The sequence below is a fragment of the Protopterus annectens genome, chromosome 5.part0 (genome assembly GCF_019279795.1).
Source record: "Protopterus annectens isolate FY-2018-M chromosome 5.part0, PAN1.0, whole genome shotgun sequence".
Taxonomy (NCBI): Eukaryota; Metazoa; Chordata; order Ceratodontiformes; family Protopteridae; genus Protopterus; species Protopterus annectens.
Genome location: NC_056735.1, coordinates 935,326,581 through 935,349,449, shown reverse-complemented (window position 1 = coordinate 935,349,449; position 22,869 = coordinate 935,326,581). Strand labels below are relative to the sequence as shown.

The 22,869-nt window shown below is 42.3% G+C and overlaps 1 protein-coding gene across 1 annotated transcript in view; it reads left to right on the top strand.

The window, feature by feature from the left end:
- LOC122802294 (nectin-3-like) overlaps positions 1 to 22,869 on the top strand; it is a 1,108,442-nt gene that overhangs the window by 885,916 nt on the left and 199,657 nt on the right. The window contains exon 3 of the mRNA XM_044071942.1: positions 16,295 to 16,591. Within this exon, the coding sequence (XP_043927877.1) occupies positions 16,295 to 16,591 (297 nt within the window). The remainder of the gene's footprint in view (positions 1 to 16,294; positions 16,592 to 22,869) is intronic.

Below are 22,869 nucleotides of genomic sequence, written 5' to 3'. Positions count from 1 at the left end.
TTAAGGATTTCTTACAAGTTCAGCCTCCTAGATTTAGCAGAAATTGGCCAGCTAAAAATTGGTCCTTTCCCAGCTGGGACAGGCCTCAGAGGGGTAGATATAGGTGCCCCAGAGGGAGAGCCCAAGCACAGACCTCTTATAGACCTAGACAGTGGAGTGCTTCCACCCCCAGGGGTGGAGAAGATAGGTCTCAACCTTATAGGAAACAGGCTCAATGACTCCCCCTGCATGGCTCGAGGAACCTCTCTCCTAGAAGCTCCTCTGGGAGGAAAACGTTCTCTTTTTCACCAAAATTGGACTTGCATAACCCAAGACAAGTGGGTTCTGGATGTAGTTTTAAGAGGTTACAAATTCCACTTTCACACCTTACCAAAACCAAACAGATGGCCAGACCTACCAAAAACGCAATGGGCAGAGGCATTAAAACAGGTGATGTCCCTCATGGCTATGAGGGCCATAGAACTGGTTCCAAATTCAGAGATGGGACAAGGCTTTTATTTAAGACTCTTTCTAGTTCCCAGAAAGCAAAATACGGAGACCCATCCTGGATCTGTCAGTCTTAAATACTTTCCTGGAGATACCAAAGTTCAAAATGCTTACTCTGCAGCAGCTCCTGCCAATGTTGAGCAAAAATGCATGGATGGTGACATTGTATTTAAAGGAGGCTTACCTACACATTCCTATCAGACAGGAGTGCAGAAAATACCTCCGGTTCAAGGCAGGCTCGAAACATTACCAATTCTCTGCACTGCCCTTTGGCTTGTCTACTGCGCCCAGGGTCTTTACCAAGTGCTTGGCACCAGTAGTAGCTTACTTGCAGACTCGAGGGAATTCAAATTTACTCTTATCTGGACGACTGCCTTATTCAAGCAGACAGCAAGGACATTTTACTCCAGCACCTGGAATTGTTTAAAATCTACTCAAGTACCTGGGATTCACTGTGAATGTAAAAAAGTCAAATTTGACACTTACTCAACAGATAACTTTCCTGGGTGCCCTTCTAAACACAGCAACCCAGATGGCATTCCTGACATCAGAAAAACTACAGCTGGCTTCAGCTTTCAAAAGCCTGGCATTAATGTCTCAGCTAACTGCAAGGAAATTCCTGCAGGCTTTGGGTTACATGGCTTCCTGCATCCTACTCGTACCATATGCAAGACTGCATATGAGGAAGATACAATGGTACCTAAAAAGCGTATGGTCCCAGCATTGTCGCAGTCTGGAAACGGTGATTGCTGTCTTGCCTTGCCTGCAAAAGGAATTCCATTGGTGGGCCATGGCATGTCTTCAAAACAAAGGGAAAGCCTTCAGTCTACCTCTAGCCTACCAAGTGATAACCACGGATGCCTCGGATTATGCATGGGGAGCCCATTTGCAGGGGAAAGGCCTGCAAGGTTTTTGGACAGAGGATCAGAAGCATCTACATATCAATTTAAGAGAAGTTAGCTGTGCAGAATGCCCTCTTGGCTTTCAGGGATCTTTTACAGCTAGGGCAGCTACTGATACGGACAGACAACACCGCAGTTATGTGGTACATGAACAAGCAAGGGTGTTCACACTCCTACCCCCTTTGCAGGCTAGCCATGACTATGGAACACAGCACTAGCTTGCAAAGTGGACCTACAAGCTCCATTCCTGCCAGGGAAACAAAACACTCTGGCAGACAGCCTGAGCAGGAACCTGTCAGACCCACATGAGTGGATGCTAGACACCCAAATATTCAAGATGATTACAGAAGCCTGGGGCTGCCCGGACATAGATCTATTTGCATCTCCCCACAACTACCAGTTACAGACTTATTGCACAAGGACATATCACAAGCTAGCATGGAAAGTGGATGCTCTCTCATTCAGTTGGAGGAACCTCTCCGGGGTATGCCTTTCCACCACTACCTCTTCTACCAAGGGTGTTATTAAAAATAAAACAGGACAAACCAAAGCTGATCTTACTAGCCCCGAATTGGCCTCGACAATTTTGGTACTCAACACTGATAAATCTATCCCAGGAACCTCCTTGGATTCTACCTCAGATTCCAAATCTTTTGTCTCAACATCAGGGCCAGGTCCTGCACTCTCATATCAAAACTCTTAGCCTGGCAGCCTGGAGTATTCAGGGTCTATGATTAATCCTACCCTTTCCAAACGGGTCATGGATGTTATCTTAGAAGCCAGAAGGCATAGCACTAGGAAATCTTATGAAGGTCTTATGAAGGTAAATGGAAGAGATTTTGCACCTGGATGCATGCTCAGGAATCAGATCCTCACATTCCAAATATTCCATTGATTTTACATTACCTAACAGATAATGTTGCATAAGGGTTTCTCTTTTTCCTCCATAAAAACACATGCCTTTGGTATCTCTGCACATTATAATACAGATCCTCCAATTTTTTCACATCCACTTCTGAAACAATATCTCAGAGGAGCAAAGAATTTAAGGCACCCTAGGACACCACCCATTCCTGCCTGGGGCCTCAGTTATGTCCTGGAAAAACTTATTGTGCCTCTTTTTGAGCCTACTGCCACATCTGATATAAAGTATTTATCATGGAAGACTGTTATTCTACTGGCTTTAACTTCAGCCAGGAGAGTCTCGAAATTACAAGCACTCATGGCTGTGGAACCTTGCATTATTTTTCATCAAGACAGGGTTTCTTTGAGGGACGAACCTTACTTTCATGCCTAAAGTGGTTTTAAACCAAACTATTTACCTGCCAACTTTTTTCCCTAATCCACAAAATAAGGGGCAGAGGATCTTGCATTCTGTGGACGTGCACAGGCAGCTTCGCTTTTACCTGGACAGAACCAAGGATATCAGGAAAACTGAACAACTGTTTGTTTCTTATGCAGCAAGTTCCCAAGGCAAAGCTATTTCAAAACAGACCATTTCTAAATGGATTGCTCATGGAATCAGATTTTGTTACTGTCATCATGGAAAGCAAATCCCAGGAAAAATTAGGACACACTCTACCAGAGCTGCTGCTACTTCAGCTGCCTTTCTCAGGGGAGTCCCTACCAAAGATATTTTGGAAGCTGCAACTTGGAGTTCAGTGCATACTTTCTCTAAGCACTGTAATCTCCCTCTTTATTCTAAGTCTAGGGCGGGCTTTGCTTCTGCAGTCTTACAAGGTCTTCTAGCCGCCCCTTCTACTCAATAACCACCACCCTTTATCTCAGCTGTGGGATTCAACCCTACAGTGATGACTGCAACAGTGAAACACGAACATAGTACAGATGTCCTTCAAGAATGCAACTGCAGTCCTTACATATGGGTTGTCCTGCCTCAGGCAGCCCTCTGTCGGCCGGATTCCAAAGTCTGGGTCCGGCGTCGGCTGATGTCGCCTCCTCCCCGACGTCAGAGCGGCTGGGGTATAAAAGCATCAGCCGACGCCATCTTCCTCAGTCTTTCTGAAGCAGAAGCAGTTCGCAAGTGCCGGTCGGTCAGCTCCTGTGTTTTACGTATCCGAAGTCATCAAAAAGCCAAGTACCCCGTTGGGGAATCTTTTCTTGCCTCAGCCGATGTCAGACAAAACTGAAAAAGTTAATAATTGTTTGTCTTGTGGTAAACAAATACCTCATAAGGACTTCCATACTTACTGCCTTACCTGCCTTGGCCCAGACCACGACGTCTCGGCCTGTGCTACCTGTGCTCGCTTCAATAAGCGCACACTCAGGCGCCGGGCAGAGTTTGCTGAAGACTTTTTTGGCGAAAAATTCTCTTATACCATGCCGTCGGAACAACCGACTCCACATACTTCCAAAAAAAAACGGAAAGACCGGGACCGACTTTCTCGGCCCGCGACTTCCACCGACACCACGCCAAAAACTACCGCGAGTGCTTCGGTCTCTTCTGAGGCGGTTTTTCCACTGCTCCAGACCGACGACACCGCTTTACCGATCACTTCGGCCCCGGAACCGACGCCGGTGCCGGTTGTTGATTTTCCTCCAGAAACTGAAGCCCAAGATTTGCCTGAGACCATACCTGTGGACAAGGTTACTCCAGCACGTGGGGCGGCTAGGCCCCCTATGTTTGTCTATCAAGGCCTACACACGTGCTAAGGCTTCCAGCCAGGCTAAGTCTCACCCTCCTAAATCTTTGCCTCAGCCCACTACTGATAAACAAATCATGACTTTAGCTGCAGATCTAATTTCCTTAATCAGAGGATCCCAGGCCCATCCTGACAGAGGTTCTCAGCCACCTTCACACAAAAGGCCCAGGGTTGAGCATACAGACACCCTTTCTTCTGATGAAGCCTCTGGTGACTCTGATCACTCAGATACCCAGGAAGAGTCCTTCCAGGCCTACGAGGATTCTGATGCGGAGGAATCTATTCCTTCTGCCTCTCCTCCTGAGGATATTTCTTTTGGGGAAATTCTCCACTCCATGAGAGAGCATTTTCAGTGGCAAGGCCAGGAATTCTCCGACTCCAGGAAAAGGCTTCGTACCTTCCTTAAGCTTCCCCAGCACAGGCCTTTAGCTATCCCTCCAGTGTTAGATGTACTGGATGATGTGTACTCAGATTAGACTGCTTCTCCTGATTCTCTCCCCCCTGCTCCTGTCAAGCTGGACAGATACTACAGGGTTCCTGAAACTCATAAACATTTCTTTAAGGCCCATTCTGTTGATCTAGAAACAATTTCTCAGGGGCCCAAAGGGGTGGCCACATCCACGGCCAAAAATCCTTTGCCCTCAGACAGGGAAGCTAGGTCCCTGGAGAGGTGGGGCAAAAAAGTTTATACCTCAACCACACTTGCCATGAGGGCCCTTAATTGCCTTTTTCATATGTTTCAGTATCAGGATTTCTTAATGGATGATTTGCAGCAAAAGTTAGCCTCTCCTGAGCCTTTAGACAGAAAGGCCTTGCAGGATTTGGTTCATAATACTCAGCAGGTTAGCAATCATTTTCTTCAGTGTGGTTATGCATTGGAAGCTTCATGTAGGGCAGCTATGACAGGGGCCGTCATACGTAGACATGCATGGTTGAAAGAACAGGCATTACCGGATCATGTTAAAGTAAAGCTTCTAGATGCACTTCTGGAAAAACACAAGCTATTTGGTGCTAATGCTCAGGATGTGCTGAAATCAATTGAAGAAAATGCTAAATCAGTGCAAACAGTCAAAGATTTCTTCCAGGTTCAGCCGCCAAGGTTCAGCAGGAATTGGCCTTCTAAGAATTGGTCCTTTCCAGACACTGACAAGTTTCAAAGGGGAAAAAACAGGCGTGCCCGAGGGAGAGGGCAATACAGAGGCTCCTACAGGGGACGCCAATGGCAACCGACTAATCAGAGAGGTGGCACAGGGACTTCTACTGCTCCACAGGGACAATCGCAATGACTTGACTTTCACACCGCCGACCAAGACTCAGAGAAGCACCCTTAGGCGGAAAATTATCCTTATTTTCAAAAAATTGGCACATTTTAACAAAGGACAAATGGATTCTGGACATAATAGACCAAGGCTACAGGTTCCACTTCCATACTTTACCAACAAGACAAGGCATGCCCAACCTGCCACAAAATCAAAGGGCAGAGGCATTAGTGAAAGTTTCAAAGCTGATAAAAATCAAAGCAATAGAAAAGGTACCTCCTCAGGAACAAGGCCAGGGATTTTACTCAAGACTGTTCCTTGTTCCAAGATAAGAAAAGCAATGGAGATCTATACTGGACTTGTCCGCTCTAAATACTTTTCTCATTGTACCAAAATTCAAAATGCTGATGCTCCAGCAACTCCTTCCCATGCTGGGCAAGGGGTCTTGGCTGGTTACTCTGGACCTCAAGGAGGCATACCTGCATGTCCCAATCAGACACAATTGCAGAAGATACTCTGATTTCTTGCAGGGTCAGAGCATTATCAATTCTCAGCATTGCCTTTTGGCTCATCTGCTGCGCCCTGAGTATTCATGAAATGCCTGGCATCAGTAATTGCACACTGCAGACTCCAGGGGATACAAATATACCCTTACCTGGACGACTGCCTCATACAAGCGGACAGCAAGCAAGCCTTGACAAAAAACTTGAATTATGTCATTCACTTACTACAGGCTTTGGGATACACAGTCAACTTACAAAAATCAAGACTACTGCCATCCCAGCAAATAATTTTTCTAGGAGCCAAACTAGACACAGAATCACAAATGGCTTACCTCACAGAAGAGAAGCAAGAACAATTACCACATTACCTCAAAAGCCTAGAAAAGCTCACCCAGATGACTGCAAGGAAAATCCTGCAGGCCCTGGGTTTCATGGCATCTTGCATTCTACTGGTTCCACTGGCAAGATTACACATGAGAAAATTACAATGGTACCTAAAAAGTTTATGGTCTCAGCACAGCCACAACTTAGAAGCAATTATTCCACTCATCCCATGTCTACAAAGAGAATTTCTGTGGTGGGCCCAAGCAAGCCAGTTGAACAAAGGATATGCCTTTCATCAAACCTCAAACAAGCCAAACCATTGCAACAGACGCCTCAGACCATGGATGGGGGGCGCACATGGAGGGCAGATGCATTCAAGGGCAATGGACCCCACAGGAAGGGCATCTTCACATCAATCAAAAAGAGATGTTAGCAGTAATTCATGCAATCGAGGCCTTCGGAAGATATCTTCAACAAGGTCATCTGCTAATAAAGACAGACAACACCACTGTTATGTGGTACATAAACAGGGATGTACTTATTCTTACCCCCTTTGCAGACTAACAATGACTCTTTGGGAAAAGTCCCTGAAACTGAACATACAGCTGCAATCCCAGTTTGTTCCGGGCAGGGACAATGTTCTGGCGGACAGTCTAAGCAGAAACATCCTGGACCCGCACGAATGGATGTTGCATCCAGACATTTTTGCACAAATAACTCTTGCATGGGGGAGGCCGGACATAGATCTCTTTGCTTCCCACCTCAATCATCAGCTGAAAAGGTTCTGTTCGAGGACACACCATCCACAAGCCTGGAGAATAGATGCTTTCTTATTCAGCTGGAACTAACAATATATGCATTCCCACCTCTACCATTAATGACCAAGGTGTTACTGAAGATGAAAACAGAGCAACCCAAAGGCATCTTAATAGCTCCAGACTGGCCAAGACAGCACTGGTATCCATTACTAAGGAGCATAACTTGCACCAAGCCGTGGCCCCTGCCTCATTGGCCTCTACTCTTGACTCAGCACAATTACAGGACGGTTCACCCCAACCTGCAAACTCTGCAGCTGACAGCTTGGAGGGTTCCTTGATTTCGTCCCATATCTCTCTCTCCAAGGAAGTTCAACAGATATTACTGGAAGCACGCAGACCTTCCACCAGAAAGACTTACTCAGCCAAATGGAAGAGATTCAACATCTGGAATACCAACAAGGGACAGGATGCATCCGTTATGAGCATCCCACAGATAATGGAATATTTGGCAGAAATGCTACATGACGGACTTTCCTATTCTTCCATAAAAATACACGCTTCAGCAATTTCAGCAAAATACAACACTGATCCACCTGTGTTTTCACATCCTTTGCTAAGACAATTTCTAAGAGGGATAAAGAATATCAAACCTCCCAGAAAACCACCAGTGCCTGCATGGGACCTCAACTTCGTGCTAGAGAAATTAACTCTTCCTCCTTTTGAACCAGCAGCGTCTTCAGACTTGCAATTTCTTTCCTGGAAAACAGTTTTCCTGTTGGCAATTAACTCAGCAAGAAGAGTTTCGGAGATACAGGCCCTCATGGCAGTACCGCCATTCCTCATTTTTCATCAGGACAGGGTTTCTTTAAGAACCAATCCTTCTTTTATGCCAAAAGTGATATCCAGGGTTTCTCTAAATCAAGCAATTCACCTGCCTACTTTCTTCCCCAATCCTCAAAATAAAGGGGAAAGGCTGCTGCACACTTTGGACGTACACAGACAACTACGCTACTACTTGGACAGAACAAAGGCCAACAGAAAGTCAGACCAACTTTTTGTAGCATACGCTCCTGCAGTGCAAGGAAAGGCAATTTCCAAAAAAACAATTTCAAAATGGATTGGACATTGCATCAGATTCTGTTATTCTTTTCATGGGAAGGGTGTGCCAGCCAATATCAGGCCACACTGCACCAGAGCTACAGCCACCTCCACAGCCCTTTTTAAAAGGGGTGGCTACAAAGGACATTCTAGAAGCTGCTACATGGACCTCCGTGCATACATTTTCCAAGCACTATAACCTGCCTTTATATTCTAGATCCCGAGCAGGCTTTGCTTCAGCAGTCCTGCAGGGCATTTTAGCTACACCATCCTTATCCTAGAGCCTACCACCCCCAGCTTGGCTATGGTATTCAACCCATATGTAAGGACTGCAGTTGCATTCTTGAAGGACATAGTACAGTTTTGTACCTACCATAAATGTAGATGTCAGATAGATATGCAACTGCAGTCAGGTTTTCCCTCCCTCCTAGCCCTCTGTGTATTGGGTCCACTTCCCACCTTTTATACTTAGCTGGGGATATCTGTTATGGTGTATCTGTTTATTGCTATTGTGTATGTCTGGACTTTTTTATTTAGTTCTAAATTTAGCCTTCCTTGGAGGGCACCTGGCATCTGGGGCAAGAAACACTGAGGAAGATTGCGTCGGCTGATGCTTTTATACCCCAGCCGCTCTGACGTCGGGGAGGAGGCGACATCAGCCGATGCCGGACCCAGACTTTGAAATCCGGCCGACCAAGGGCTGCCTGAGGCAGGACAACCCATATGTAAGGACTGCAGTTGCATATCTATCGGACATCTACATTTATGGTAGGTACAAAACTGTACTTTGTGTATGCTTACCATAAATGTAGATGTTAGTGTCTTCACTGTTGCAGTCTGGGTTACCCACCCTCCTGTCCCCTCTTATACTTTTATTGGTGTGGTTCCCTGCTTCACCCTTCTTCTGAGGTGTATTTGCTACAGGGTATGGAGTTTGTTGTATGTTGCGTTTTTGTTTTACTTAAAGCCTTTACTTTTGGGCACCTGACATCTGGGGCAAGAAAAACTGGAGAACATGGCGTCGGCTGGGAGCTTTGTACCCCTGGCGCACTGACGTCAGGGAGGGTGAGTACACAGCTGACGCCGGACCCAGACTTTGGGATTCTGGCCGACCGAGGGCTGCCTGCCGGTAGGAAGAACCCTACAGTGATGACTGCAACAGTGAAGACACTCTAACATCTACATTTATGGTAAGTGTACACAACTGTACTTTCCTTCTCTCTCACCTTCCAAATCAGACACTTCTTCCTTCGGTGTTGTGACCTTATTGTAAATATTCTATACCCCCTCAATCCTGTTTGTTAAAAATTGCATACAACTGCCATATAATCTCTTTACAGTTTTTGATTTTTCCTCGAATGTGCACAAGGAAGACATGCAGACTCCACACAGGAGACACTCCAGCCTTGAAATGGAAATGAACATCTCGATGCGAGGTGATGGCACTACCTATTGCACCATTGTGTGTGTGTATTTATGTGTATGTGATATAGTGTGTGTGTGTGAAGTCATTTTGATAAAGTGATAATCTACACAAAGCTTGCAAAGATTTGGAGACATCTGAAACTTAATTTTTATTTTGATATTTTTATTGTTGAAAGCTCCAAGTAAGTCCTCTGACATATGGCTACCACCTCGGGTTCCCAAACAGTCATTGACGGGTTGTGTTTCAAGATTTATTCCACCATCAGTAGAGATCTGGGAGTAAAGCCTGCATTGTCTTAGGGATGTGAGATTGGAACCCACATGATTATACACTTTCTCGAGTTTTTTATGGTTGGTTCTGCTGAACAATGGGACAAGCTTAGATAAGTGTGTAGGTGTATACAAGAGTTACCCAAGTCGACCCATTGTTGCATTTTCCAGGCTGTAAAATAAGCAGATATTTATCTGACTTCATAATGTGTTATGATTTGCAGTTATATTTCCTTATTTAACATGTAGATTTTCATAGAAAGTGGTAAAGTTTTTCATGTAGAATAGTAAGGTGATTTTTTTTTATAAAAAATACAGGAGTGTCATTTCTTTTAAGATGTCATTCCCTTTGCTTTCTAGAATTTGTAAGGCTATATTTTTATAGGTTAGTAGGATGTTCAGTATGACTTTTCTTGTAACAGGTCAAACAGTTTTTTTTCTAGAATTTTGCACCTCCTCTTTTTGTAGGCTAGAGTGAAATTCAGTATATAGATTCATAGGTAAAATACTAGCTTAATGACCACCAAGGCCTTTATAAGCCTAGTCGTGCAATCCAGCCAGTTGTGTCCCTGTGTATCATGGGCATTTATTAGGTGATAGTATGTTGGGAAGTTTCTAGAGGTTATGCAGGGGACATGTTAGTTTGGGTATTACTGTCTGCCTGTGTCTTTCAGTGACATGGAGGCCAGACCCAGAGTGAATTTCCAATTTCCCATCCGTTGTGTTCAAGGTTACGCTTAAATAGGGTTAGGGATGGACTCTGCTTCACATTGAACATGGGAACATGCGAATCCTCTGGCACACATCTGTCTTGCTAACATGGTGTATTTATATCACAAGCAAAATTTAAGTCATTGGATCTAGTATTTCTGATGATGTTCATTGTACAGATGTGCAAAAGGTCCATCAGAGCTGGATCTGAGGTTGTCTTGTAGGCCAGGCATAGATCTTCTCTCATAAACCTGTAGTACATTGAGAGCGCTTTAAGGCAATCTGCATCGGACAATGTGTGCCTACCCTGGATTGTCCTAATAAGGAACCTTTGTGGGTGTTCCAACTGTTTTATATGTCTGGTCAGAAACATTCAAAGGGTGCATTATACTCAGTGGGTCTGATGAGGGCCAAATAAAGTGGCATTATGACTTCCTTGGAACTGGGTGATAGAAAATTATCTTACTCTCTTGGCCAGATGTTGGTCAAAGGCCAGATTACTGTCTGCATTATGTTCCCAGATCCTTGACTTACCAGGTCACCTTTTAGGGGTGTCTTATAAATGGAGTAATTAGCCTGGGTGGCAGTTTTCCCAAAAGGCACTATAATGCATTTCTAGGCATTGAGTTTTAATATGCGACTTTGGCACCAGTCATTTGTCTGTGTTATAGATCCTCCTGTAAAATGTTTTTATGAGGGGATTCTATGGTAGTGCTCAGCTTGCAGTCATCTTAGAACTTGGTCAGCCAAAAGCCCTTGACATTAGCCTGTACCTCATAGAAGTAGATGCCAAGTAGCAGCAGTCCCAGTATGGAGCCCTGAGGTATCCTGCTGGTGACTGGTCTCTAAGTGGAGGTGGTCTCGCCAGTCCTGATTTCCTCTGTCCTGTCTGAGCCAGCTGACAATCCAGAGAGTTGTGTGGAGTTTATGCCCAGTTTGGTGAGCTTTGTCAACTGTACCAGATTAGGATATTGTATCAAACACTTTAGACCAGTCCAGGTGGACAGTATACACAGTTTTCCTCTCATCCATTGCCTTGATGGCCTTCACAAAGAAGCCCCTCCAGGTTTAGTAGTCATGACCTTCCCTTTACAAAGCAAAACTAGTTAGGGTCCAGTGTCTCTCTGTTGATCATTTCCATGATCATTTTTTTCCCATGGCTTTGCACATTAGACTAGTCAGACTAATAGGTCTGTAGTTTCCAGGGTCAGTTGATGGTCCACCCTTGTGAAGTGGAGAAACTCATTATGGTCCTCCATTCTCACGGTACAAAGTTTTTGAGGCTGTAGTTGAAAAGTGATTCAGGTGGTCCTGATCGGTTATTGTCTAGTCCCATTGAAGCTGTGTTTTTTGGCCTTAGCGAGCACAACCAGGACCTGCTTCCTGATAACAGCCAGCAATTTAATTTTGCTATGTCACACTGCTTCATTAAGGTGACCCCCATTGACCATCAGTTTGTCACACTGAAGTGTGCTACCTTTGAAGTTTTGGGCAGAGCTGTGGAAAGGCCGTATGGTTGTCCTAAGCCTCTGAGACCGTGTTGACCTCATAACTGGTGATGTTGAACTTGGTTTCTGTTTAGTTTAGAGAGCTTCTAAGAGAACTAATTTATCATGATGGGAATTGCTCTTCTTGATTTTAGTCATGACTTTACCTTTATCTATACTATTATGGTTAGGATTCCACCAGTGTGGTTGGTTTTAAGAGTTTTTTCAGGTTTACTTGTAGGTACTGGAACCTCTAAACAGTCATTTACATGGCTGTACAGGGTCTCTGTGAACAATTCCACATAGATTGCTGTGAACTTGGGGTTGGAAGGAGGACAGAATTTTGGCAAACTATCACTTAAAAGGATTTTGTAATAGTTTGATTTTTGTTTCAGAGGTGACGGCTTTCTGGTCTGACCTCACCAGTGATGACATGACACTGGGCGGAGTATTGGAGGGGAGCAGTGCTCTCCCGTATTGGTCAGTACCAGGTCCAGTAGGTTTGAACCTCTGTTGGGTGTACAATGCTGTATGATCAAGTGAATTTGCATTAATAAAGTCCAGGAACCATTGTGCCTGTAAGTTTGAGGTAGCATAATTTTCCCTATCTATAAAGGAGTTTAGTCTCCCATGAGTAGGGTTTAATGGTGCGTCTCCAGCAGGGCTAGATATGAGCTTATGGGATTATAGGGACATAGAGGGTGGATCTATAGCTTGCTAGAATATTGGTATGGGACTTTGTCTGTGGTGATTTGCATGGGGATAAGTTCCAGGCTATCATTCTTTTTTAGCAATGAAGAATTATTCTTGTTTCTGATATAGATTGAGATTCCATCACCTTTTGTCCCTGTCTGTACAACTGATGTTCTGAACGTTTGGAAGGCACTCAAGCCTTACATTGCTGGATACTTGCTGTGTATTTAAACCACATCTCAGTAACTGAAGATGTCTGTATTTTCCAGAGTTAAGAAAGCTTGTAGGGTGTGGAGTTTCTTGTTTAGGCTCCTAGCAGTGAGCTTTAGGTTTCTTTGGGTTTTATTTGCTTTGTAGTAGGTTTGTCAATTTAGCAATGCCTAAAAAGGCTCTAAGAGAATGGATAATGTTTTCACCAATATTCGAAAGCCTAGGATAGTCCGGTGCAGACCATCTTTTGCAAAGCAGCATGGTTTAACCATGTCCTCCCATGCTGACGAATACTGAATCCCCTTGGAAAGACACCAGAAGCCAAGTCAATTATTAAAGTCAGTCGTCATTTGTTCATACTGTAGCATCATCTTTGGTGGTTAGAATGCTGCTCAATGTAAGGCACATACCTGCCTGAGACACTTATTCAGAGAGATCAACAATGTTTATCTCTATATAGAGTCCAAGGAAGAATGTGTCAGGTCAGTAATTCCCACATGGACTGATAGAATCATGCTGGTACCTGTGGTGTAGTGACTTTTAGTATGCAATAAAAAAAAAATGTTAGTGATTTTAGCTCTTAATCTGGTGTTTTGTTTAGAGCAATACCATAAGATTTACTTATACTTCTAAGTAGCCGAATGAACTGCAAATGTTGGCAATGCAGTCAAATTTAGATACTTTTTTTGCATGTCTCCAGTTATCTGAAATATTCAGAGCTCTTAAAGTTATTTATTGCTGTCCTGCTTGGCATGTCGGTGTCAAGAGGCATATTTGTGGTGGTGTAAAATATAACACAAACTGATAGTGTCAGCACATTTTTGTAATATGGATCTTCTGCCGTAGCATAAGGGATCAATTAAAGTTCTGAGCAATCCAAACATTTATATTTTTTATTTTAAATATTATACCTTGCAATTAATATCTCTGTATGTTAGTGCCAAGTTTGAAATATACATGAGACACAAGGTGTAACCATGAACATATCAAGACTGAGTGATCGTAAATTTGTTTTAGCATAGCGGTGGAATGAATGCAAGTCTGTGTTTTACTTAGAAATTTAATGAGAGAAATTTACCTTTCTTTGAAATTACCTACTGTATTAGGCGAGGTAGACCAAAACAAGCTCCATATAATGGCTGTTAAACTCCAGCAGTGTAAAGAACCAGAAGGATCGCCACTTTGGACTGCTTGGAACTTCCATCCATAAGTCACTAGAGCATGGGATGACTTGCAGACCAGGGCAGGTTTCCTGTTGAATACAGGTATCTAAACAGTGTTGCAGTGACAGTTTTCCATCAGTTAGTCTGCTAGCTTGGCTTGCAAACTGATTACTAATTAATAAATAGCATACTCATTGATCCTGTCTCAATATTTCCCAAAGTTTAAAAAAGTTATTTGACTGTTGATGCTTAAGTTTAACCTTTACGTGGCCCTAGGTTTACCGGAGTGACTACTCACTGTTCTCTAACTTAGATTGCCCTGAATTTCACGATAACAGACTACATTCCTAAAAACTGTTGAAGGCATGAAGTTCTGTTGCTTAGTAATTACATAATTTAATTCATATGAAAGGTGTAGTTTTTAAGATGGTGTGAATTTCCAGTATTAGAAAGCTCTCGCTTTTTTTCAGTCGTGATTATCCATTCTGGGTAGTAATGTAAAAAGCTATAGAGAAAGGCATGCTATCTTAAGATAGAAATGTTTTGCAGATTTTTCCATAGAGGTAGTTGTATGAGGTAATAAATAGTGAATGTATTGCACCAGCATTGATTGTAGTTTGAGAGCTGACTCTCCACATTGTTCTACAACTCGAGATGGGAACTGTGGCATTCTGATGCTTCTGACCCCTGGAAGTGTTGCTTCTTTGTTTTCCTCTGGTGAGTTGAAATAATGTTAGGTAAAATTAGAAGAAAAATATTTCACTTTTACGAGATAACTGTGTTATCCTTGAGAATTGAAGCCTTCAATTTGCATTCAGTAAACAAACATGCAAAAGGAGATGCTAATGTTTTAACCAGTTTAATCTTTGTTTCTTGATATATCACATAATCATGGGCTGTGACTTTCTGTATTCAGTAAGATTAAGTCTTTATCAGATTTGTTTATAAGATCATGTGGGAAAGCCTGTTCCCTTAAGTACTTTTTTCTTGTTCTGATTCTCCTATTGGATGCCATAGTACTGACTTTTTTTGCAAGGAAGTCTCAGTTTGGTATTTTGAGGGAATCCATGCATACTTTGACAAAGTTGAAATTGGGCTTTACATTGAAACAATAGGCACTGCTTTTTAATTCAGTCGTTTTAACAATGCTGTGTTGCTGCTTTGCAGAAGAGACAGATGCATCTAATGTCTGCTCCCACATTGCACATACAAACTTTCTCTGCCATCTCATTTGCATGAGAACTCAGTCTGTGTAGTAGGACAGTGTAATGAGATTGTTTTGTGAGCGCTGTTCATTGTTGCTCACAGTTGTAGCAAGTCAGAAACTCTATTTCAAATTCACTTAAATTTGTACAAAGTTTTTACTAAAGTTGAAAGGGTGAATCTGGCATCTACAAGGCTAGAGTCCTTTTTTGAGTCTGCATGTCCTGCTGTGTGTCCAGGAGGGCTTATTTGGAGTGCTCTAGTTTCCACCCACATCCCAAAGATATACGGTAGGTGAACTGGCCAGTTCTCCAAGATGAGTGTGTGCGCACGCTATGCATGCATGTATATATGTGTGCATCCTGTAACAGGCCAGTGTCATAATCAGGATTAATTTCTCTACCTTGTACTATGAGTGCCAGCACAGGCTGCCAGCTCTCCTGTAACTTGAATGTGTTTAAGCAGGAGAACATGAAATGTACTTGTGCAAGCTTCACTTAATTTGAGACTCCAAAAGTAAGCTTGTAATATAATGATGGGCCAGAATCTTAACAGCAAGAACCTAAGGGTTGAACCTAGTATTTATGATGATCATTGCTAGATCTGGTTATTTATGAAACAATTAGTAAAAGTTTTCATAGTAAGGGGTGAAGCAAAAAATGTTTCCACTTTGATAAAAATGAGTAGGTTTGATTTTTTTAGTCTTTGCATTCTTTATTGTAAAAATGTCAGCCATGTACACTAGTATCTTCAGTCGATGTAATCTGGCACCCACAAGACTATATACTACAGGAGGTACATCAATCTCCCTTTCCCCATCCCATTTTTAAAAATGAAAATTTATAGCTTTTGTAATGTGTGTGCGCAGCAAAAGGTCTCAAGTGGATAGCTTGTTTCCATAATTGCACTCTATTTGCGTAATAGACCCCCATGGCTCTGTCAAGCACTGCCTATTCCAAGCTACTTCCCCAAAGTCTTTCAGCCTGGAATCAGAGGCTGAGTAACTCGAACGTAAGGCAAAAGTATGGCACTTAATAGAAGTTTATAACCTTAATGTTCAGCTGCACTGCCAGTCTGATTAATCATTGTGAGAAACTGCTGGGGACTTAGTCTGATAACATTGTTTTCTGTTTTATTCTTAGTGGAACCCACAATTTCTCTGACAAAAGGATCGGATCCTCTGGTGGATGGTGGGAATGAGACAGTGGCAGCAGAATGCACAGCAGCTTATGGGAAACCTGTTGCTGAAATTTCTTGGGAAGGAAATCTTGGCAGAACAGATGTGCGATCTTCTTTGTTCCCCAATGAAACAGCAACCATTCTTAGCCAATATAAAGTCATTCCAACAAGATTTGCCCGGGGGAGACAGATTACATGCATAATACAGCATCCGACTTTGAAAACTCCTGTTCGAATTCCATACACACTGGATATTCTATGTAAGCTAACAGTTTGCATGACTACGTCTGCTTATTAGAACAATAATTTGGAGAATGTGTGCAGCTGCTCTGTTACTGCTTAATTTGAACCTGTTTGATTTTTGTTTGCAAATAAATAACAAATGTAGCTGAATAACATAGTTTTAGACCGTAGTTAGTAGCTGTTGAGGGTTATATATAAGTTGAGTTCAGCTTGAACAGTTTTCAGTTCTCTAAAGTTTTTCTTTCAAATGTAACTATTAACTTTAGTAAGTACCACACTAAGGACAACCTGGTGCTGGTAGTTTACACCCTATAAGTCATGTCATGGCTTATCACTCTACATCCACAATTAATGTCATACCTTCTTTGTAAATGTTCACATGTGTTATCCGAATAAATTTGCTTGAGGTTTAAAAAGAGTTTCATCTAACTGTCTTATAATTTACAGGCACATTGAGCATTTTATTCCTTGTATAGTTTGCTGCTTGTGTCTGACTTCATATCTGTTCACATTGTAAGTGCAAAAATAACTGTACTTTTGTACCCTGTTTATTGTAAATTTGTAGCGTTGTCATAGACCTTCATGATTTTGTAACCAGATAGAGCATGAATCCTGTACCATTCACTGCATCCACTCATGAGTACATTTTTAAATGATTAAAGGCTTTAATCTTTCTTATGTGTAGGGTTAGGGCTCTCCACATCCGTTCAGATCAACCATAGAAAGTATTTTTCCTTTTGACTATTTTTAGTACTGAAAATTTTACAAACCATTGTTTCTTCTGTCAAACAAGTGTTAAAGTTTTAGCCCCAGAAATGCTGCCATGATGTTGTCTTTAACACATTTATACACAAGTGTAAGATAACCCCAAATTATTAAAACGGTGGCCAGAATGCATTAGATTCTTGTTTAAACTATTTAAACAGTAGTACTGTTTTCTTACATTTTATTGTGACTTGTTCAGAAATTAGTGGCAGTTTTCTTGATGTTACTATTCTGTAAGATGGGACTGATAATACATACAACAGTTTTTAGGAAACCTACACATAAGAATACATTTCAATAGTATGCATGCTCCACATGTTTTTAATGGTATTACTAAAGGACAATTTGCAAGAATAAGTAGATTAAACACCAAAACTGATAATTTTAGGCAACAGCTACAATAATTAAAATATGGATTTATTAATAGGGGCTATAATGTGGTTACGGTGCTTTAAATGCTTCATGCAGGGTAGCTGCTACTGGATCAGTTATTTGCAGACACGCCTGACTGAAGACCCATCCACTTTCCGACCGAGTAGAGGCTAAACTGCTTGATGCCCCACTGGATAACAAAGTCCTTTTTGGGCACCCTGTAGAGGAAGTTTTTGAAGAAGTGGGTAAAAACAGCAAGCAAGTAAAAAACTGTGAAAGAATCTTAGTTGTCTTCCACACCTAGAAATTACCCATCTAAGCCTTGACTGCTGCCTGCAAGGCACAATAAGGGGAGGCCTCCCCAGTGAAAGAGACCAAGACAGTCCAGAAAATGGCAACCTGAGCAATGCCCTTGAGCTGGGGGATCCAAAGACTCTGTTATCCCCCCACCCCTCTCCCCTCCCAAAAACAGCTGTGACTATGCATAGCTCCCACCTCCTCTCTGCCTTCTCAAAATCGCACCCTTCCATGTCCTAGCAGTAAGACTTACTACAGCAGTGGAAACTCATCCTAAATGTAGAAAAGGGACTACTACTTTCAGTTCATGTAAAATCCATTCCCCTTTTCAAGGATGACAAAGCCACCAAAAGACCAAGAAGCCCCTCCCCAATATTGCAAGAAGTCTTGCAACAAGTATCCAGTCAACCAGTCCCTCCTGTGGGGTTAACAGGGTTCTACTTCAGGATCTTACTAGTCCTACAAATTAAGGCATTTAACAACCAATCTAAGACTCAAAGTTAAACAAGTTCCTAAATATTCCCAAATTCAAATTGCTGACTCTTCAAAGATGCTACCCATGATCTTTTCAGGAGCAGGAGCCTACATGGTTACAACAGATCTGAAGGATAGCAATCTTCATGTTCGAGTAGCACAGGAGCTACCTTTGGTTTGTAGCAGCAGGTTTGCACTACCAGTTCTGTGCTTTACCATGTGGTTTATCCACTGCACCCATTTTTTTTCACCAAATGTCTAGATCTGGTTATACCCCACTGCATAATGCTAGGAATACAGATTTACCCCTACCTGGATGATTGCTTCGTCTAGGGAAAATCCATCCTGAAACTTCAGACAGCCTTAAAACTTCCCATGGATTGCTTTCAGAATGTAGATATCACTCAGTATCTGCAAGTTCCAATTTCAGTCTCGGACAACAGTTCTCTTTCTGGGCTTATTGATGGCTTCTGTACATAAAAAGGCCTTCTCACCCCAAAACAACGTGCCCTTTGACAAACTTATCTACCTACCTTGCTACCAAAGAAGTTCCTTTGGATACATGGCGTCATTCCCCTTACTACACATGCGGAAACTCCAGTGGTTTCTGAAAAACACTTGGGAACAACACGTACATCCATTGGAAACCATGGTGCCTTTTTAACCCTGCTTGAAAACGGAGCTTCTTTGGTGAAAAGGCATCATCAAACTGAATCCAGGGGCAAACATCTCTTTTATCAGACAGCGCAAAGGCAGCCTGAGGAGCTCACTTGGGAACTATGAAGGTGTAAGGTATCTGGACCCTGGAGCAAAGAAAACTTCACATAAACCAGGAGGAGTTGCTGGCAATGTTTCTAGCAATAAAAGTCTTTCAAAGCATCCTGTCCCCAAATCACTGCACATTTGGACTGGCAACACCACATTTATGTGGTACATAAACAAGGCAGAACTCATTCCTACACCCTGTGCAGTTTAGCAATAACGATTTGGCTGTTAGTACAAGAATTACACTTGACACTTTAAATCCCAGGTCAGAACAACAACTTATCAGATTTTTTGATTAGGGACCTTCTGGACCCCAACAAATGGATGCTAAGGGGGGGGGGGGTCCTGACTGAAGTCATTGTTGCAGTATTCTTAACCAGAGGATTGTAACTGCTGACATCCGCGTGGGGTACCACAGCCTTCTCAGGATCATACAACTGTCATGTGACTGCAGCTGGCAAGCATAGGGATATTATAGGGAGATGTATGAGCGTAATTCCTCAGGTTATCTTGCTGCTAGCATGAATGCAGGTTGCATATCCATTGCGCTGTTTGTCTTTTGGCCAGGGGGTACCATTGCTTCCAGTTTTCAGATGTGCGCCCTTTTGGGGAACCTTCCTTTACCTTATTTAAAACTGTCTTGCCATGTCAGTATTGGATGTCAGCTGTGAGAGGTATGTGCAAGTGTAGTAGGCAAATCCCAGACAAAGACTTGGATACCCTGCATCTTTTTTTGCCGAGAAGTCCAACATGAAGACAAGACCTATTCCATTTTGGTGGTCTTTGTGCCTAAGATCTTGCAGTCCCATTTGTCATGACAACGCTTTTTTGGAGACCAAACATTTGAAGTACTTGGCCCACTCCAAGATGATAGATTCTGCTTCCCCTGACATACTTCCACCCCTTATGAAAAAGCCTAAAAGGAATAGGCTGGAGATTGATTTTTTTTTTTCCACTTCCAAAGTACCCACTGAGGTTTCAGAACTTGAGGTTTGTCCGACTCCACCACAGATGCCATCTACTGAGTCCCTCAATGGTGGCTTATGTGGCATCAGAGGGCCTTACAACTGAGGAATCCACAGGGAAAGGGCAACATCCCTCAGAGATACTCATTAGTGAAGTTGTCCCAGGTAAACTAATTGAGGGACCTCAAGGATCTGAATCATCATTCTTTGTTCAGACAGATATTAACATAAAAAAAACTCCAAAAAACTAAGTATTTAACTTCTTCTCCCCCTAGGGAGAAGGAACAGATGGATTTTTCTCAGGGTTTGTTCAAGGCCATTTGGGCCCGGAAGCCTCCTCCTTTTTCTTCAAATCTCCCTCTCCCCACTCCTCGAAATTGCTGTAGTTCATCTTTCTCTGAAGATGAGGTTTCTGATTCTGACTATTCCCTGAACTACTACTCTCATATCAGCTCTCCTGGTCAAGTTCCCTTCTGATGATGAGGGCTCCAGTTCACCTGACTCTCCTGTGGAGATTTCTTTTGGAAAGACCATTTTAAGTATGATGAAGCAGGTTGAGTAGGTGTCTAGGCAGATCACAGCAGTCCAGAAGGTAATGTAACTTCTTGGAAATTGGCATTCCAGTCCCTTCCCTAGTTCCTCCTGGTATTGAGGCTTACTGAGATGCTTTTCAGTCCACTTCAACTGCCCCAGATTTGCAACATCCTGCCTTCAAAAGGCAAGACAGATTTTATGCGGTTCCTGATTATCTTAAGTTCTTGTTTAAAAACCCTGTAGGAGACCCCTTTGCAGCATTTGTCTTCTCTTCTGATAAACCTTCAAACCTCATTCAAATACCAATGCCCTCCCTTCTGACCAAGACAAACATGACTGTGGATAAGAAGAGATAAAATGTTGGGTATTTATTGATTGTTAGCCCGTTTTGTTAGGAGCGTATGATAGATCAGTTTTTGAGACTTATTAAACACTGTCTTTACAATGAGCTCATTGCTGTGTCTTAGCTAAACCCACACGTTGCATAGTTATGTTCTTGTACATTCAGTAACTTGCTGATTAATTGAGTGGTGTTTATGAATGGAGGCATTGGATGGGGATTTATGATGTAATTGTGCATCACTTTCCTGTAATAGGGAAGTGAATAATGTGATTCTCAAAGGCATATTTTAAATGAAATGTTTGTTTATTCTTCTTGTTCTTGTCTGAAGAACTTTGGTCATAGTATCAGACTAAAAGTTTTTGTGGAAGTAAAAACAGCTTAACTTTTTTCATGTCAGTCTTGTTCTTGCACCATGGGCGGCTTTGGTTTTATTCAGTTTATTTTTGTTTCTCTTTCCTTTTTTTGATCTGGTCTACCTTGCCACACATTCTTCTGCAGCACCTTCAGTTCACCCTCACCCTCCAGTCACAGTTTTGGGGTTCATGGTCAACAGTAACAAGTCCTCTCTGCAGCCAACTCAGGACCTAGTTTTCCTGGAGTGCAGGCTGGATACAAAAAATATGCAGCCTTACTTGCTTTAGGAAAAATGCAGAGCCCTGTACACTATTTTCACAGCCTTGCCTCTCTAAGCCAAAGACATACAAATATTAAGAGCAAAAATCGTTTTGCTTAGCTTTTCTTTTTTTCCCCTTTTTTAATTGCTTCCCTTCAGTGTCCATCTAAACATTTATGACATGAAGTGGGGCATATGATTTTCAGTCACTGACAAGTTTAACAGATTCAACAAAAGTCCAGTCTTTCCACTTTTTCTTGTAAAGCCATATTTTACAAATGTGATTGATTTATAGTCTCACATTTATTCACGAATTTCAATGTTGCTGATTGTCTTCCTGTTTATCCCCATTTTCCCAACCCTAGACTGCGTTAAGTCCAAGATGCTTCCAGTTCTAGTCGGCTCCTGTGCTTTTTCCTTACTCTCAAGCATTTTCCTTTGGAAAACTAGAAAAAGTTTCACTGACAGTCTCTCTCTAAACTGCATTTTCAAAAGTATGCGAAGCACAGTCTCCTGTTTCGTGGCTCACTTTTGTTGGGGAAACACTTGCATTTCCTCTGTAGTCTGTTCTACATAAAAAATTACTTTGATCCTCCAGGAAAAAATATTCTGAAGGCAGCTGTGTACAGCAGCTTGAATCTCACTCCTGCCTCTTGACTTTCCTTGATTGCTGGGATAAATTTGCTTCTCTTCTGCCTGCTGTACAGTCAGTAATACTCTGCTGGTAGGAATGCATTTTTAGTATTACAGATCTTTGGCCACTTTCTCATGGCCAGGTTTGGAGCATGTACATGGTTTTGCCCTTTCAGTTGAATCCCACTGTAGAATACCAGTCCAGTTGCTTATTTGTGTTTTTTCATGAAATGAATAGTCTATTCCTTCCAGTTTGCTCCTTGGTACAGCAGAAAATCTCAGGATTTTCCTGCGTGCTTTTATCCTCTATATCTGCCATTTTTTAAATAGGTCTTGATTTTTTTTCATTTCAGTCTCTGATTTTTGCCATCTTATCACTTCATCTGAATAGCTGTTTAAAGCTTCTGCCATTTTCCAGCCTTTTATTTGTGTTGATGTACTTCAGTGTTACAGCTCTGAGGACATTTGATTTATCCTTTCCTCTAAATTACTTGAAGCAGTCTCTTGTCCCAGAGCAGGAGCTTGAACTGCTTT